General features: G+C 33.8%; 4 protein-coding genes across 4 annotated transcripts; all 4 read right to left on the reverse strand.

Moving 5' to 3' along the window:
• Window positions 1-3,819: 3,819 nt before the first annotated feature.
• Tsp_08376 (putative hypoxia-inducible factor 1 alpha) lies at window positions 3,820-6,308 on the reverse strand. Its single transcript, XM_003375335.1, is given in 8 exon segments — window positions 3,820-3,840; window positions 3,858-4,228; window positions 4,740-5,032; window positions 5,091-5,272; window positions 5,375-5,562; window positions 5,632-5,822; window positions 5,875-6,132; window positions 6,202-6,308. The coding sequence occupies 8 exon segments, from the start codon at window positions 6,306-6,308 to the stop codon at window positions 3,820-3,822; spliced, it is 1,611 nt and encodes a 536-aa protein (XP_003375383.1).
• Window positions 6,309-6,333: 25 nt separating this feature from the next.
• On the reverse strand, window positions 6,334-6,886 carry Tsp_08377 (hypoxia-inducible factor 3 alpha). Its single transcript, XM_003375336.1, has 3 exons — window positions 6,857-6,886; window positions 6,553-6,700; window positions 6,334-6,455 (listed from the first exon to the last, which is right to left on the reverse strand). Exons 1-3 carry the CDS (start codon window positions 6,884-6,886, stop codon window positions 6,334-6,336), a joined length of 300 nt encoding a protein of 99 aa, XP_003375384.1.
• Window positions 6,887-9,181: 2,295 nt separating this feature from the next.
• Window positions 9,182-9,810, reverse strand: Tsp_08378 (hypoxia-inducible factor 1 alpha). The gene is made up of 4 exons (XM_003375337.1): window positions 9,791-9,810; window positions 9,500-9,690; window positions 9,302-9,423; window positions 9,182-9,262 (listed from the first exon to the last, which is right to left on the reverse strand). The coding sequence occupies exons 1-4, from the start codon at window positions 9,808-9,810 to the stop codon at window positions 9,182-9,184; spliced, it is 414 nt and encodes a 137-aa protein (XP_003375385.1).
• A 2,148-nt stretch (window positions 9,811-11,958) lies between these two features.
• Tsp_08379 (malate dehydrogenase) lies at window positions 11,959-13,784 on the reverse strand. The gene is made up of 7 exons (XM_003375338.1): window positions 13,689-13,784; window positions 13,534-13,630; window positions 13,248-13,423; window positions 12,839-12,964; window positions 12,596-12,772; window positions 12,431-12,544; window positions 11,959-12,174 (listed from the first exon to the last, which is right to left on the reverse strand). The coding sequence occupies exons 1-7, from the start codon at window positions 13,782-13,784 to the stop codon at window positions 11,959-11,961; spliced, it is 1,002 nt and encodes a 333-aa protein (XP_003375386.1).
• Between the last annotated feature and the right edge of the window lie 1,184 nt (window positions 13,785-14,968).

Consider the following 14,968-nt stretch of genomic DNA (forward strand, 5'->3'; position numbering starts at 1 on the left):
ACCTTAATTTCAATCAGAATCACAACGCTCACTATCACTACAATAATCAGAATCACTCCACTAAATGAATACTGTTTGCCTTAAGTCAATTAGAAAACCATCATTTCACACACACAAATATATATATGTATAGTATATATATGTAAGAATAGAACAGAATAAACAACACAAAGATACCCTTAATGAACAGGCATCAAAAATGACGTCATCAAAATCACTGCGCCGCCCTTAGTATGGGAATGCTGGTAACTATTATTTGTACAAATGTAGATTTTGAACACAAACTGAAGCTACTGCCAGATAAACAAACGGCAAGTCAAACTGACCACCCGGCGGGAAACAGCAATGGCAAAAAACCGCGTAGAGTGTAAAAAATTATTCTCCAACTTCAACCAAACCGGAAATAATATTTTCTTACAAATTTTTAAATTCTCCACAGAAAATATTTCAATTTTCATAATGTACTTGTCTGATGACCAAAATAAGATTGTTCAAATTGAAGATTCTATTCAATACTTGATTCAAAATTTGCGTAGAAAGTTTTTTCCCCACTTTTCTACCGATATCCCCTAATGTTGTTGTTCATTGAGAATAAGTTGGAAACAGAAGTTAAAATTGAAAACAAAACAAAATATGTAAAACCGTTTCTCACAAAAGTACTTCAGATGAAATTTAAAAAAAACGCTTTCAAAGCAACGCACAAAATACACACGAACCAAAAATGGCAGAAACGAATTCCACCAACAACAAGCAAGCACATGAACACTTACTTACCTGCTTTTGATGATTGATCATTTCGATGATAATTACACCGCAGCCGATAAATTTATGATCTATTTATTATATTGTACAATTTGACAAATGATGGACACGTAAGAATGGTACGGTAATTTTCATTATTACAGTATTTCACTTTTGAATAAAGTTAATAAAAATTATATTTTATCATAAAATATATAATTGCGCGATTAATTAGATAAATTTTTTTCTTGTATTGTTTTATAAAATAATTTTTATTTAAATCGAAATAATATATAAACTAATGAATAAACAACACAACACAACACGAGTGTTAAATTGAGATGAAAACAGAATGTTTTGATGCAAATGATAATTTCACATTTAATTTCGTAATAATTATGATAAATTGTAATATATTATTCATTGAATAAGTTCAGTTTTACAATTTTTACACTTTCAAATTCGTCAGGACTAAAACAACAATAGTTATGTATGTTAACATTGTACTTTTTTAAATTTCATGTTAAAAATCAAATAATTCATTAATTTATTGTTTGTGAACAGTTGCTTACGATAATCAATACTGTTTACCTAATTGATCAGCTATGTGTATGTGATAATTAATCATAATAATAAAAATGATTATTACATTTAACGCAGCCAACTGGAACGATGATGATCAGCGATGATCATTATTAGCGAAAAATGTGCCACTGGTGACAGTGTCGAAGTATTTTGCAAAATGATCATCTCAGTTGATTAAATTGAATGCCTGATAGAAAAAAGATTCAAATGCAAATTTTCAATGTCCATATTTGACGACAAATCGACCATTACAATATTGTCATGAGAGTAATACTTCAGATAACTGAAACCGAACGAGCTTAGAAATATCCTGAATTGCAATCTTTCAATTTTGTTAATTAGCATTCATTGATCACGGTTTTGTTGACAGTCGCATGCTAATAAATTGAATAAATTAGCTAATTGGTGGTTCAGTAGCCAGCTAACCTCTATTCATTATGATGAAAGCTATCCATAGATTGATATCAAATTCAATTTTTCATTACTGATCTGTTGATTGCGCTTAATTAATAAGAGCTTCGAAAGTTGTAGGCGCTTGACACTTCTGCCGACAATCCTGCAAAATATGTCGTAGGAAGAATTTCTTTTCAAATCATCTTTGATTCAAATTCCATTTATTAAAGAAAATAACTTTATCTTCGGGCATCGCGGCGTGAAGTAATTCAATTTTTGTCATTATTGAATTTTTCCATCATTTAAAAAAACATTAATATTCTTCTTGCAAAAATATGTAAAAATTCGTTTCTTACACTTTCTCCCCTTCTATGACTGAGAACCTTGTAACAGTTTGAAATAGTTTTGCAATAATTATGCAAAAATATTGGAACATTCCATTTGCGTTGAACACCCTCAATCACTGATTTTAACAACAACACAGTTGATCATTATATTTGTATTACTGCTATATTACATACGCGTTGAATTTATCCTGATTGATCGAAGTGAATAGATTTTTTTTTCAAAAACTGCTTTACTTGATTAAATTTAAACCGGAAATATATTTTTCACCCAATTTTATTTTTCGCACACTGTACGAATTATTCATTATTGTCGACGGAAGTCATGCGGACAGTTTTGAAATTCAAATTTACAGTTACTGTAGTAAAATACAGTCAGTAAAAAAAGGAATAAAAGTTGCAATTTTGTCCTATATTCAATGAAGTTTTTTGTTTGAATTTATACTCGATTTTTATGAATAATATGCGATTATTTTGCTCGATTATTAATTTTTCACTGCCTTTTTTTCAATTCGGGTTTTTGTTATCAATTTCCATGATGACGAACGAGTGAGTACAAGTGGTCGTCGATGTTCTTGCTTTTTTTGTCTTTGTTTGTGTAATTTTCATGATAAATTCAATTCGAATTTTCCACAGCAGCTCAAGAGCAGCCAGCGGTCCAGATGAAGAGACAAAGTACGAACGAGAGAGGAGAAAAAGAAAAAAAACCCAGTACGAGACAATCTGCAACAGTCGGTATACTGTAGATTTTGTTGTAATAGAATAGAAATTTAATTGAACACAAGAAACAAAGTGAATAACATTTTCCTCATCGGCATTACATAAATAAAACAGCGCATCGTATTTCTTCCGACGGACGGTGAGATGGCATTTCAATAGTGCAACTCAAGTGCGGCTGTTGTTGTTCTTGTTGTTGTTGTTATCGATGTTGTGGTGGAATTTGATAAATTTTTCGATTGATTATTTTTTTTCAACTTTCAGAATTCCGAAATGAACGAAACAATGACCGAAGCCTGCAAAGCGAGTGAAATGAACGTCACATCCTGCCACTTGGGCACGGTGGAACATTGGTCGGATTTAAGTATGCCGTGGCTGTGCTTGAAAATGTTGTCGGCAATTATTTCCATGCCATTCGAGCTGTTGCTGTTGGTGCTCGTCGGCCGGTCGGCAGTTAGCAGGGCCGATCTGATCCTAGTCGCCGGTCAGTAAATTAAGCGTATAAAGTGAACGATGCCATGCATGCCGAATAAACGAACAAATAAATACACATTTTGAAATTTCAATTTTTGAAATTATTTCTCCTCTTCTTGTTCAGGCTTCACCGTTGGCAATTTCATCTGCTCGCTTGGCCGTTTCACGATGTCAATCACAGGTCTGGACCTGATGCTGCATCAAAGCCGACATGCGTTGTGGCTGACGCCGGCCCAGTGCGCCCAACGGATGCACGTGATGCTCAGTTGGGTCGGTTCGTCGATCATCACGTTGAACATAGTGGCGATCGCGTTGGAACGTCTGGTGACGTTGGCTTCGCTCAGTCCGGCAATGGGCAGTGGTCAGTTGTTGTGCTTCCGTTTGCGCCGGGGGTTGTTCAGCGCCCGGCGGGCCCGACTATTCTTGTACTTGTCCATCCTGTTGGCCGTGGTCAACGAAGTGGTCGCCTTGGTGCTCAGTCAGCGACTGCCCAACGTGCCGGTCTCGTCGCTCTGCGTCATCAACGAGATCATGGACCCTGACCACTTCAATGTTATACGCAGGATCAACCTCGTCGCCGGTTTGTCTACCGTACTCTTCTACATGGTGACGTTCGCGCTCTGGCTGCTCGGTCGCCGTCAGACCCTCGGACACGGGAAAGTGACCAGCCTCTGCTCGCTGCGGCTCCGCCGCGAACTGACCATCATGAAGAGCTTGGTGGCCATGTTCCTGCTGACCCTGTTCTACCACGTGATACCGTGGACCGTGTTGCCACTGCTGAACGACGGAAGCGTGGCTAAAGTTGTCAGCCAAGTTGTGATCGCTGTGCACCTGTTGAGCAAAACGTTCGCCTCGGTCGTCTACATCACCGTCCATCCGATCTTGAAAACGGAATTTCAAACCCAGATCAAACGTATGCCCATTTGCAGCAGAATTCCTTGGCGCGTTTTCCATCCCACACGCACCTCGTTGGTCTACATTGGAAAATAAATGATCACAGAACCTTTTTCATTTGCAACCACTCTGTTATTTATTATTATTCCAGTGTCATTCGTTAAATTCGTGTTCCTTTTATTATTTTATTGCTCATCGATTGTATCAACATTGAAAAACCACTAACTCCATCCATCATTATCAATAAATAAATAACAAATACGATAAATCTCATAAATGAAGCGTTATATTACAAAATCATAACTTACACTAAAACAGCAAACAAAAATATTATTCAAGAAAAAAAATATATATGTATGAGCAAGTCTGTTAATTTGATAAATCAAAAAAGCAACTGGCCACAATTCAACAATGCATTATTATTATTGTTGTTGTTGTTGTTGCCAGTGATGGTGTTGTTATGAATATTAACACCATTAAGACAATTTTGTTGATGCTGCAATTGTAATTGTAATTGCTGCTGTTGTTGTTGCTGCTGGTGACAATGATCGTGATTATTATTATTATGATATCCATTGTGAACAGCATCACCTTGGAATAATGTAGTCATGGCTGATTCGAGCAAATTGGCCGTCTCCAAACTGATCAAATCCGGTGGCGTATCTTGATCAAATTGTTCATTCCAGTCACCCATTTTACACGGATGCCATGGTGAAAATGGATCTCCAATGGCATTGCCCGCTTCAGGGGTAATTTCGAAAGCTGATTCATCCAATTTACAATTCGGATACGGACGCTTCATCGGCAATCTGCTGCTAGCAACCCGCTTCAGCTGGCTTGGCATGGTGATGTTCAACGGTGGTGATCCTTTCTCTTCAACCGAACTGGAATCAAATTAAAATAAAACAACAACCAACAACTACACAAATTTAACAATTTTACCCGCTGTTGTTGGTGTTGAAGCTGAAATTAACTTGATAGCCTTCGTTTTGAAGCGTCAGCAAATCTTGAAAATTGACAAACGGTGTCAACGAGCTCAGCTCTGGTGCTTCATTTGCAAAAGAACCGGCGCATGAATTTGAACAAGATGAACCATTACCGCTGTCCATTTGAGATACTGAATTCTGAAAGCAAAACAAAAAGAAATTTTCTTTTGTGTGTATGTGTGTGCTTTTAATTTTTAATTTCAAAATCCTACATTTACAAAACCTCACAAATAAACTTACTGAATTGTCATAATTTTGAAATTCAGGCATGCAGCCTTTTTGTACAGTTTGATCTTCTGAAATTGACTCGTAAAAGGTCGATGACCAATCATTTGGATATGAAATTGAACTGCTGCTATTATCTGCTGTATGCTGAGCTGTGTCGTACATAGACGACTGACTGACTAATAACTTCTTCAATCCTTTCGCTAAAAAACAATTAATTAACTCAATAATCTGTCAATAAAAATAAGCAAAACTCTGAATGAATAACATACGCAATGCAGAATCGTAAAATGTTACGACAGGACGAACAGGAACCTCAGATGAAAGAGATCTACTTTTAAACACTGGTACAGATTGAGTAATATTTGCCATGGTATTTGGGTTCGCAGTTGCACTGGCAGTCGGTTTCACGTATTGTTTTGCTGCAACGGTGCTGCTAAAATCAACTGACGAACAAGCTCTACTGAAATAAACAGATTCAAAATAAGGGAAAAAAAAGAGAAACATAATCATACCCGACTGGTCGGTGAAAACAGAGGACACGTTGAGCACGTTGGCCACGACTGTTCTCAGAAACCACACTTCCTTCAGTGATCACCCAGAGCACATTTCCATCCTGCGTCAACATCCGGTAATAGCCGGTTCGCATGTAGCCCTTCTCGTATAAAAGTTGCACGCACAAAGTAAATCGAATCACGTCATCCGGATGTACAAGCTTAAAAAACGACTGACCAGTGATGAATTTTGCATCATAGCCAAGCAATTCTGCTAAACTGAAATAAAACACTACATTTATAATAACAATAATCAATTGAAAATAATAAATAAATAAATAATGATACCCATTTCCGACGTAACGAATTTGCATATTCATCGAATGACGTGTGACAATAGTCTCTGTAGGAAAGCTGGCTCCTTGACAATTCTGCATGACAACACTGCCAAACATGAAAAAATATTTCCCGTAAAAATTTTCATTTCCAGTGATTCTTTTTCTCCGTTGATTTAAACTTTTCAAAGCAACGTCGACATTTACTATGTCGACTAAATTCTGCTGCTGCTTGGATTGTGCATATTTCAACGTAAATGAAAATGCCTGACAAAAATATAATATAATTTAAATAAATAATATCTATGTAATATGAAGATAACAATCATTCAGACCTTGTAAACGCATGACTTTAAACTCAAACTTCTGCCACGAGCACTGAGGGCACTTTTCACCCGCAAGATTAAACTTCTCTCTTCAGCATTCTCGTCGCACGTTTGGAATGCTTGATTCAAATCCACAGCATCGTCAGGATGCACATACTCAAACAATGACCGCCCAATGAGGTCTGTCTGAAAAAGTTTGTGTTCAATAATAAACATTAAAAAATACTTTTAAAGTGAAATTTTTTACAAAAAAACAACAAGAAATGAAACACAATTTGTAATTCAGATATGACATATTTCAACACTTTTGAAATAAATTCAACTAATTTTCATTCTTCAAACTTGATCATCTACAGTAGGATAAAGTATCATTGAACTTTGAATTTGTTGAGTGATAATTTTTGTTCAAATATTTATTTTCCACATTCACATCACCAAAACTACAAAAAGCAAATGACACACTGTGCGGATGGCATTTCTGCAAGCCGACGTTGAACTTGAACAAAAAAATGACATAAGCTTTCAATTCCACTGTTAGCATTGCGTGTGCAACGTCATCTGTCTGTCAGTTGAGACACACCTTCACGGTTGAAAATTAAAAGAGAAAATGTTGTTGAACAAATTGTTAATTTTCATTTATCAAAATTCAAACTATTCACTGTTTTTATATTTACCTCTAGAAAACAAATAAATATGAACACAAACAGTCAAAAAAAGAAGAAAAATATGCATGCAAAAGCTGCAATATCAAGCGTAAGAGGGAAAACATCTCATCAATCCTTCCTTCCTCGTCCAAGTACTTTTCCCATACAATTTTGTGCATTTAGGTTAATATGAGATGAAAAGTACTGAATGTACACAGAAATCTGTTGAAATGGATTTTATTAATATAATTCTTTTTCTCATCAAACAGAGGGAAATTCCTCTTCTGCTACGTAAAAACAGAAACAGCTGAACAAATAAATAAATAAATCGACTTCTTTAATGCATTGAAATTTTATAGTATATTTTTAAAAAATATAAAATTAAAAAAGATACGTTGGCTAATTTTCCAAGAGGAAGAAGATGATTTGAAATGAAAGAAATGAAATGTTACAAAATTTCAATCAAAAAAATGATAATCATCAAACGGAAAAGAAAAAAATAATAAAGTTCACTTTCGAAATTAAAGTTCATTTTATTAATATTTGTTTTTTTCTAGTTTAAATGATTAAAAATCGATTGTTAAATATGAGTTCAGCGTTGGAAAAAGTTGCGCAAAATGGAAATTAATTCATTCACAAATAGATCAAGCGAAATGGAAATAATTACAATGTCACAAAAGTTCCAATCTCACGATTTCAATTAAAAAACTGCAACTTACAAACGTCTATTTTTGAAATAATTTCAACTGAATTGAATTGAATTTAAGCGAACATAATTTTGAGATTCCAATTTCTTCTTACAACATTGAATGAGAAGAATGCAGAGGCAAAAAAACAATCATCGACAATTTTAATTCAAATTTCCTGCACAGAGAGAAAGAGAGAGAAAGGCAACATTATGGAGAATCTTTCCCACTTTTTCCATTACGTTAAAATGTCCCAACTGCTAGTGTTTTACCTGGGATATTATTTTTACTTTATTACTTGTAAGCATGTTGTTACTTTTTGAAATTTACATCTCCGGCAACATACGCGATATGTATATATATGCCATATAAAGTACGGCATATAAAAAAAATTAATCAACGTTCGGATGGATTTAATTGTTCAATAAAAATAATGCCACACTAAAAATGCATTAAATCAACTCGTTGCAACATTTCAAATTAATGCATTCTTCTATAATCACCACAAATGTGATGAATGAATGAATGAATGAATGAATGAGTAAATGAACCATCGATGTACGGCTCTATTATGTATATTTACATTTTTTAGAACAAAAATGTGAAATCCATTCAAACTTCATCGCTGATTGAAAGATGAAGAAGAAATAGAAGAAGAGAAAAAAGAAACAAATTCAAACACTTGAATTAAAGTAACCAATTGTCGAGTGGAATAAAAATGAGATTGAGCTTTCCCAAAATTAACATTATTAATAAAAAACAAAAAAAAGAATCCAATGCATTTTCGATTAACCAGCAGAACATATGCATAAAAAATTACTCTGATGAATAATAACATGAAAGTATAAAACTGATAGCTGTAATTAATTTTTCATTCTTGCCGTCCAAATTATAAACTTCACCACTACATCATCAAAGTTGGTCGATTGTTTGTTAATACTGTCTGTCAAACGAAATGGCAAAACCTGCATTTCATGGTGATCAAAAAAACAACAACAAATTTTACATTATTCAAAATAAAGAAGCAAAAATAGCAGTTGTTAGCTTCCATGAGAACAACAACAACAACAACAACTTGGGTGTGATTGACGGCAAATTTTTCAAATAATTTTCCAATGATTATACAGCAAGTAGGTTTTTTGAAAAGAAACAAACCGACCGAGACTGATCCAGACAAACAATAAATATAAAACACGAGCCCTGTCATGGGAAATGATTATTGCAAAAGTGCAGTAGTTGGTTTTTTGCCCATTTTTTTGTATATAACATACTTCCGCGATTGATCGATGATAATATATTTTGCAAAATAGCACACTTGTGACAGTTGAATTATTATTTCAAGTGTTATTATAATTATTATTTTGTTGCACAACTTTGAACGGAAGAGGAAAGGAAGAGGAAAGAGAAAATCTGCTCACCTGCGTAATGCCAATACAAAATGATATTGACAAGGAAACGTAGATGATGATACCGGTTGAATCGACGATCAAAATGGCACTGTTGTCGAAACAGTCGTACAAGCTTTGCTCAACGTGGCACCCATCTTTCAGAGCAGGCAACTGGTTCGGCGAATCGAGAACTGAATAATTTGAATATTAGTAATAATAATAATTTACGATCATAATATTCGAAAAATGAAAATACAACTCCCATACTGGCCGGTGTGACCGCACGCAGGCGGCAAAGTGCAGCGGCGACTCTTAGCACGGCTATTCGATCGAGGTGGTAGAAAGTCGGTTCGCTGGTCAGGGGTAAAATTTCATACAAATCGGTGAACAAGTGAGCTTCGCTCTGACGACGGTAACGGGCCGCGTGACGGGACTTTTCGCGGCGCTTTTCGACATTTCTGAAATTGTTTGAAAAGAAAAATATTAAAAAAAAAACTACATATTAATTGACAAAATTATTACAGTCTTTTCGAAATAATCTGATTGTAAATTATTGACCGTTTTTTCACCGGGAGCATTGCGCTTTGAACTAAACTTCTACCAGTTCACAGTCAGGGCACTGACATCAATCGGCGGGTTCTGAATACAGTACATTTCATACTGATGATCAAGTAGTTTATATTTGTATTTCAAAACAAAAAACGGCAAATGATGAGACAGTCTTCAGAAGAGAAATACGCCAATAATTTGGTGCACAATAATGGAAACGACCATTCCTGAAATCGACCTCTCGATCAATGAGTGTAAAAATTACACGCTCGACGAAGCGTATAAACGATGCACTACTGGCAAACAAACGAACGAACGAAACAGTAAAATAAACTATATATCATCATCATCATAGCAAATTTTATAAATTTGTTGCACCAGGAAAAAATATTCTACAAACAAAAAAAATTTTTTTTCCCAACATTCAAACCATGTTTACCTAGACATAAATTGTTGCAAAATTTACGATAAAGTGTATTTCAAAATACCACGATCGTTCAATTGAATGACTACATTGAATAGACAGACTGATGCAAGCGGCAACTACTAGCAACAGTTTTTGAAAATAACAATCTTATAACCTGTTACAATTTGTGAAATATGTCACCACCAGACGAGAGCAAGTAGTATAACCAAAATACAGTGCGCAAAGGTCATTCGCGATTCATGAATACAAGTCCAGTTATTGTCGCATATATTGTAGAAAGTACATAATTAATAAAATACCGTTGGAACAGATAAAAGCAACATGTTGCAATATGCATTATTTGATCAGTTCAAACTTATTATTTGCGAAAAAAACTGTTTCAAACGAGAAACAATTAACAGACATTCTCTTTTCCCTATTTTTTCCTCTGGGAAATTTCAATTTTCATCTAAAAAAGAAATTCAAAAATCATTACATACCTCGATCAGTTTAGCCTGTGAAACGATGAAAAATCAAATTAATGCAACAGCAGAACACAGGGAGAATGTAGTTCCAACTCGCTTGCGTTACCCCATTTAGAAACAAAATATTATAATTATCTATCAATTGAAAAAGAAAAGCAAATAAAGCAAAATAGAAAATTATTAGAAAACAATTTGTCAATCAAGAAAAAAAAAGAAAGTAGTTAATTAAAATGAAGATTGATTTGAAAAGAACGAAATAAAGCATTTATTTCCGTGTTCAATGAAAAAGCTAAAAAATCTAATTTACAAATATTGCAATATTTATGCTATTTTTTGTTATCACTGAAGTGAAAAGAGAGAGAAAGATGAAAGAAAAATATAAGCAAACTAAAAATTAGTAACATGCAGCAGACAGACTTCCTCGTAGTAATCTGAAATAATAATAATAATAATGATGTTCACAAAGTTTAAAGTTGCTTGACCTTGGAAAACTTTTAAACACTGACAATTGAAAAGATCCAACTAATAGAATTTCTTACTATTTGATTATTAAACATGGTATACTGTTTTATTTTTACAAATAATTAATAAAAAACAAGAAAATATGTAAAAAAAATTTCCTAACATTGACATAACTTGCATACTTCAATAATAATAATAATAAAATAATATAACGAGAAGTAAGTGATGAACTTCAAATGAAATGGAATTTGCAAAAAAATAATTGCTAATGTTCCATGTTCCATGCGCAAAGAGTTAATATTGATTTTGATTTCAAGCGCAGCTGGTGATAATAAACAAATAAAAAAAAACATACAGTTGACGTTGAAACTGCTGTCACAACAGATAGCACAGTCGATCGATCAATAAAAACGTAAAATTCTCATGCTCTGCTGGCCAATTTGAGGAAGTTGCGCTATTTAAATATTAAAACAAACGAACAAACACAGCCAAAACACATGAAATTAATTGATCACTTAACACACATCTATTCAAGTTTATTGATGATTAAAATATGAAAAGCAGAACAAACAAATCAAAATTGGACACTCATTGTCCTACCGCTACTGTATCGCTGCTTAAACAACATGTGTAAAATATTCTAAAGTAAACCCCTTAGGAAGAACAATCACAGCTGCTGCTGATTGGATGAATATTTCAACCAAAAAGAATCACAATTCCCGATTGACAAAAAGCAAACCTATTCTACGTGTATAATTAAGTTAAAGTACAATTTTTAACTAATGCCTCAATCACATCAACGAATCAAGCCGACTGAAATCAAATCAAGCTTCACAGCATTTCAGCGCTTCCACACGCTCTTCAGTCAATTCATCTTGTGTAATTTTCATTTTTGACAGTGCAAAACTGTCCATTGTTAAATTCTTCACAATGTTCCACTCCTTGGTAGCCGGATCTACAGTAACCGGAAATGAGAAGACAAAACCTTCAGGAACACCGTAAGATCCATCCGAAGGTACTGACATTGACACCCACTCACCCTGCAGAATAAATATACACAATTCATTTCATCAATTCATTACAATTCAACAAATACAATTCAATTCAACAAACGAAATTAAATACACAAATTTCAACTGAACACTTGATAAAAATTTACCATAGCATTAAAAAAAAGTGTATTAACGCTATTTATTTGTTCTTCGCATGTAAAGGAAAAGAAACTATGCAAATAAATGGATTTCAATTTTTTTATCCTAAATATAAACTGAATAAGAAAAAAAAATATTCACTTACCGGCTTAGTTCCGTGCAACCAAGTGTACATGTGATCACAGGCTCCTTTCGCAGCCGACATTGCAGAGCTAAGTTTGCGCTTTTTGATCACCTCTGCTCCTCGTTTTTGAATAAGCTAATAATCAATCGATTAATAACAACACAATAATGATGAATTTTTAATTACACTCAAAAATTCCCCTTGCAACCATGCGTTGTCGTTAACTGCAGCGTATACGTCCGACTCTTTGCCGCCAATTTGAACTTTAGCATGCGCGACGTCCGGAAATTGTGTAGCCGAATGATTGCCCCAAATGATGACATTTTTCACGCAACAAATGGGTACTTTGCAACGTTTTGCAATCTTGAAAAATTTAAATTTTTGAACAATTTTTGTTTTGCACATCAATCTCCTCAACACAGCACGTACCATTGACAATGCACGGTTGTGATCCAGTCGAGTCATGGCGGTAATATTACGAGCTGGAATCTTCGGCGCCGCATATTTGGCGCAAATCAACGCATTTGTATTGGCCGGATTTCCAACCACCAGAACCTTGAAAACTCCAGTTTACAGAATCGGAAAATTAAACTTTAAAATTACAAAAAAATAAGTATAATTACAACAGCTGGACCAAAATTAAAAAAAAATTTTTTAAGCATTTGAATTGTAATCAATCACCAGTTTTGAGAACTAGCTCAAACCAGCATAGCAAACTTTGCATAGTGTAATTTGGACATTCTGTTTACAACACATTGAGAAAAGCACGAAAAGAATTTAAGCAGGTAGAGAGAGAACATTTGCACTGAACAATCAAACAAATTTCAAATGAACTCACTTTCACCGTCGGCTTGGCGTATTTCGCCAACGCCATGCCTTGACTTTTGAAAATTTGCACGTTCGCCTTCAGCAAATCCCTACGTTCCATTCCTTCTTTTCTAGGCATGGCGCCAATCAGAAACGCCACGTCAATATCTTTGAAAGCTTCAGCTTCATCTGTAGCAATAGTGACACCTACAATTGTGAATATTTGTCACTGACAAATTGCAATTTAATCAATTTTTGCACCAGTTGAATTTTAATATACTGCAAAACAATGCAAAAAAAACAAATAATAACAATACTTCGCAAAAGTGGCAATGCACAATCGTCCAATTCCATAGCCACTCCTTCCAGTGCATCTTTCATTGGAGGAATATCGAGCAGTACCAAATCTACTGGCTTAAATTAACAAATGTTTTCAAAAAATAAATTAAAACAAACAAATTCTTCATTTCACTTTATCTGCTCCGAGAACGTCGCCTTTCGCAATCTGCAAAACAATACAATATCCAATTTGACCAGCGGCTCCGGTCACCAAAATTCGACTTGCCATTGTTAATCAGTGCTGCATTATTGAAATGATTAATGAACAACAACAACTCTATTGCAATGCAATTTCACCTACCTAAAATCAAACGATTCAATGTAACGATGAAAAATCACTATGTATAGCTATTCTACAGTATTCATAAATTTACCTTCAAGGACATACTTTCAATTGTGCATTTGCTATTAATAAACGTTAAATTCTATGGAACAAATAATCGCTAGATGTAAAATACATTTTAGTCTGTGTAAAATTTCGTCCTTTATTTGTAAGTAAAGAAAAAATATTTACATTTTTCAATGAACGATCAGTTTAGGTAAATGCATTCTTTTAATAGTTAAATAAGTAAAAAAAATCAAACAAATCGGAAAATGTTATAAAATTTAACACATTCGTAAATTTTAAATGTCAAACAACATTATCAAGCATGATCATCAAAAATTTGATCAAACTGTAAATGCACATTGTTTACAGCATTTTTTTGTTTACACATGACGTGGCACTATGATTTACAGGTAATATTTTGTTGTCTAGCTTCTGATTGTAAGGAAATTTGATTTGGTAATGTTTATTTATTTTATTTATGTAATTTCATAATTTCAACACTATGCAATGCATGAAAATGTAAATTCTGTTTTGCAAATTAAAAATACACAAAGAAATGCGAACATAATGAGAAATTTAATATTAACATTTTAAATAACAATAAATTTCAATTTCAACAGAAAAATCGATCTTCAAGTGGAAAATAAGTTTTATTCCATTCAAACAGGAAATTGATCACATTACTCATTTCAAATGTTGAATTGAATGATTTTTTTTCTTAACAATATTAAAAGTAATTGTTTGAAAATTTCAACAACCATCACGCAATCTTTTGTAAAACAACAACAACAGCTCAAATGATTGGCTGGGTTTATATTTTATGCAAATTCAGGAACTGCTTTTATCAATTTCCTGTTCGAAAGAGTATTTGCGAAATGTGAACAAATAAAAAAGAAAGATGCATACATTCACGAATATTTGAAATGTCGTCATTGTTATTTTACAACCCTGTTGCTTACTTTGAAAAGTGAGCTTTTAAAATAAATAATAACTAAATTTAAATCACCGTTGAATTCATAAATATAAGCAAGTGTTGAAAAAAAATTAAATAAAATGATAATAATAATGATGATGAGTCATGATAT

The sequence above is a fragment of the Trichinella spiralis genome (genome assembly GCF_000181795.1).
Source record: "Trichinella spiralis strain ISS 195 chromosome Unknown Scfld5, whole genome shotgun sequence".
Classification (NCBI taxonomy): Eukaryota; Metazoa; Nematoda; class Enoplea; order Trichinellida; family Trichinellidae; genus Trichinella; species Trichinella spiralis.

Coding starts and splice junctions, on each gene's coding strand:
- Tsp_08376 (XM_003375335.1), bottom strand. CDS start 6,308: ATGTTTGGCAGTGTTGTCATGCAGAATTGTCAAGGAGCCAGCTTTCCT. Junction 5,273..5,374: donor TTCAAAATTATGACAATTCA/GTAAGTTTATTT, acceptor TTTTGCTTTCAG/AATTCAGTATCTCAAATGGA. Junction 5,033..5,090: donor TTCAACACCAACAACAGCGG/GTAAAATTGTTA, acceptor ATTTGATTCCAG/TTCGGTTGAAGAGAAAGGAT.
- Tsp_08377 (XM_003375336.1), bottom strand. CDS start 6,886: ATGATACTTTATCCTACTGTAGATGATCAA. Junction 6,701..6,856: donor ATCCTACTGTAGATGATCAA/GTTTGAAGAATG, acceptor AAACTTTTTCAG/ACAGACCTCATTGGGCGGTC. Junction 6,456..6,552: donor CCTCAGTGCTCGTGGCAGAA/GTTTGAGTTTAA, acceptor TATTTTTGTCAG/GCATTTTCATTTACGTTGAA.
- Tsp_08378 (XM_003375337.1), bottom strand. CDS start 9,810: ATGCTCCCGGTGAAAAAACG. Junction 9,691..9,790: donor ATGCTCCCGGTGAAAAAACG/GTCAATAATTTA, acceptor AAACAATTTCAG/AAATGTCGAAAAGCGCCGCG. Junction 9,263..9,301: donor CAACCGGTATCATCATCTAC/GTTTCCTTGTCA, acceptor GGCATTACGCAG/GTGAGCAGATTTTCTCTTTC.
- Tsp_08379 (XM_003375338.1), bottom strand. CDS start 13,784: ATGGCAAGTCGAATTTTGGTGACCGGAGCCGCTGGTCAAATTGGATAT. Junction 12,773..12,838: donor ACAACCGTGCATTGTCAATG/GTACGTGCTGTG, acceptor AAATTTTTCAAG/ATTGCAAAACGTTGCAAAGT. Junction 12,175..12,430: donor GGTTGCACGGAACTAAGCCG/GTAAGTGAATAT, acceptor TTTATTCTGCAG/GGTGAGTGGGTGTCAATGTC.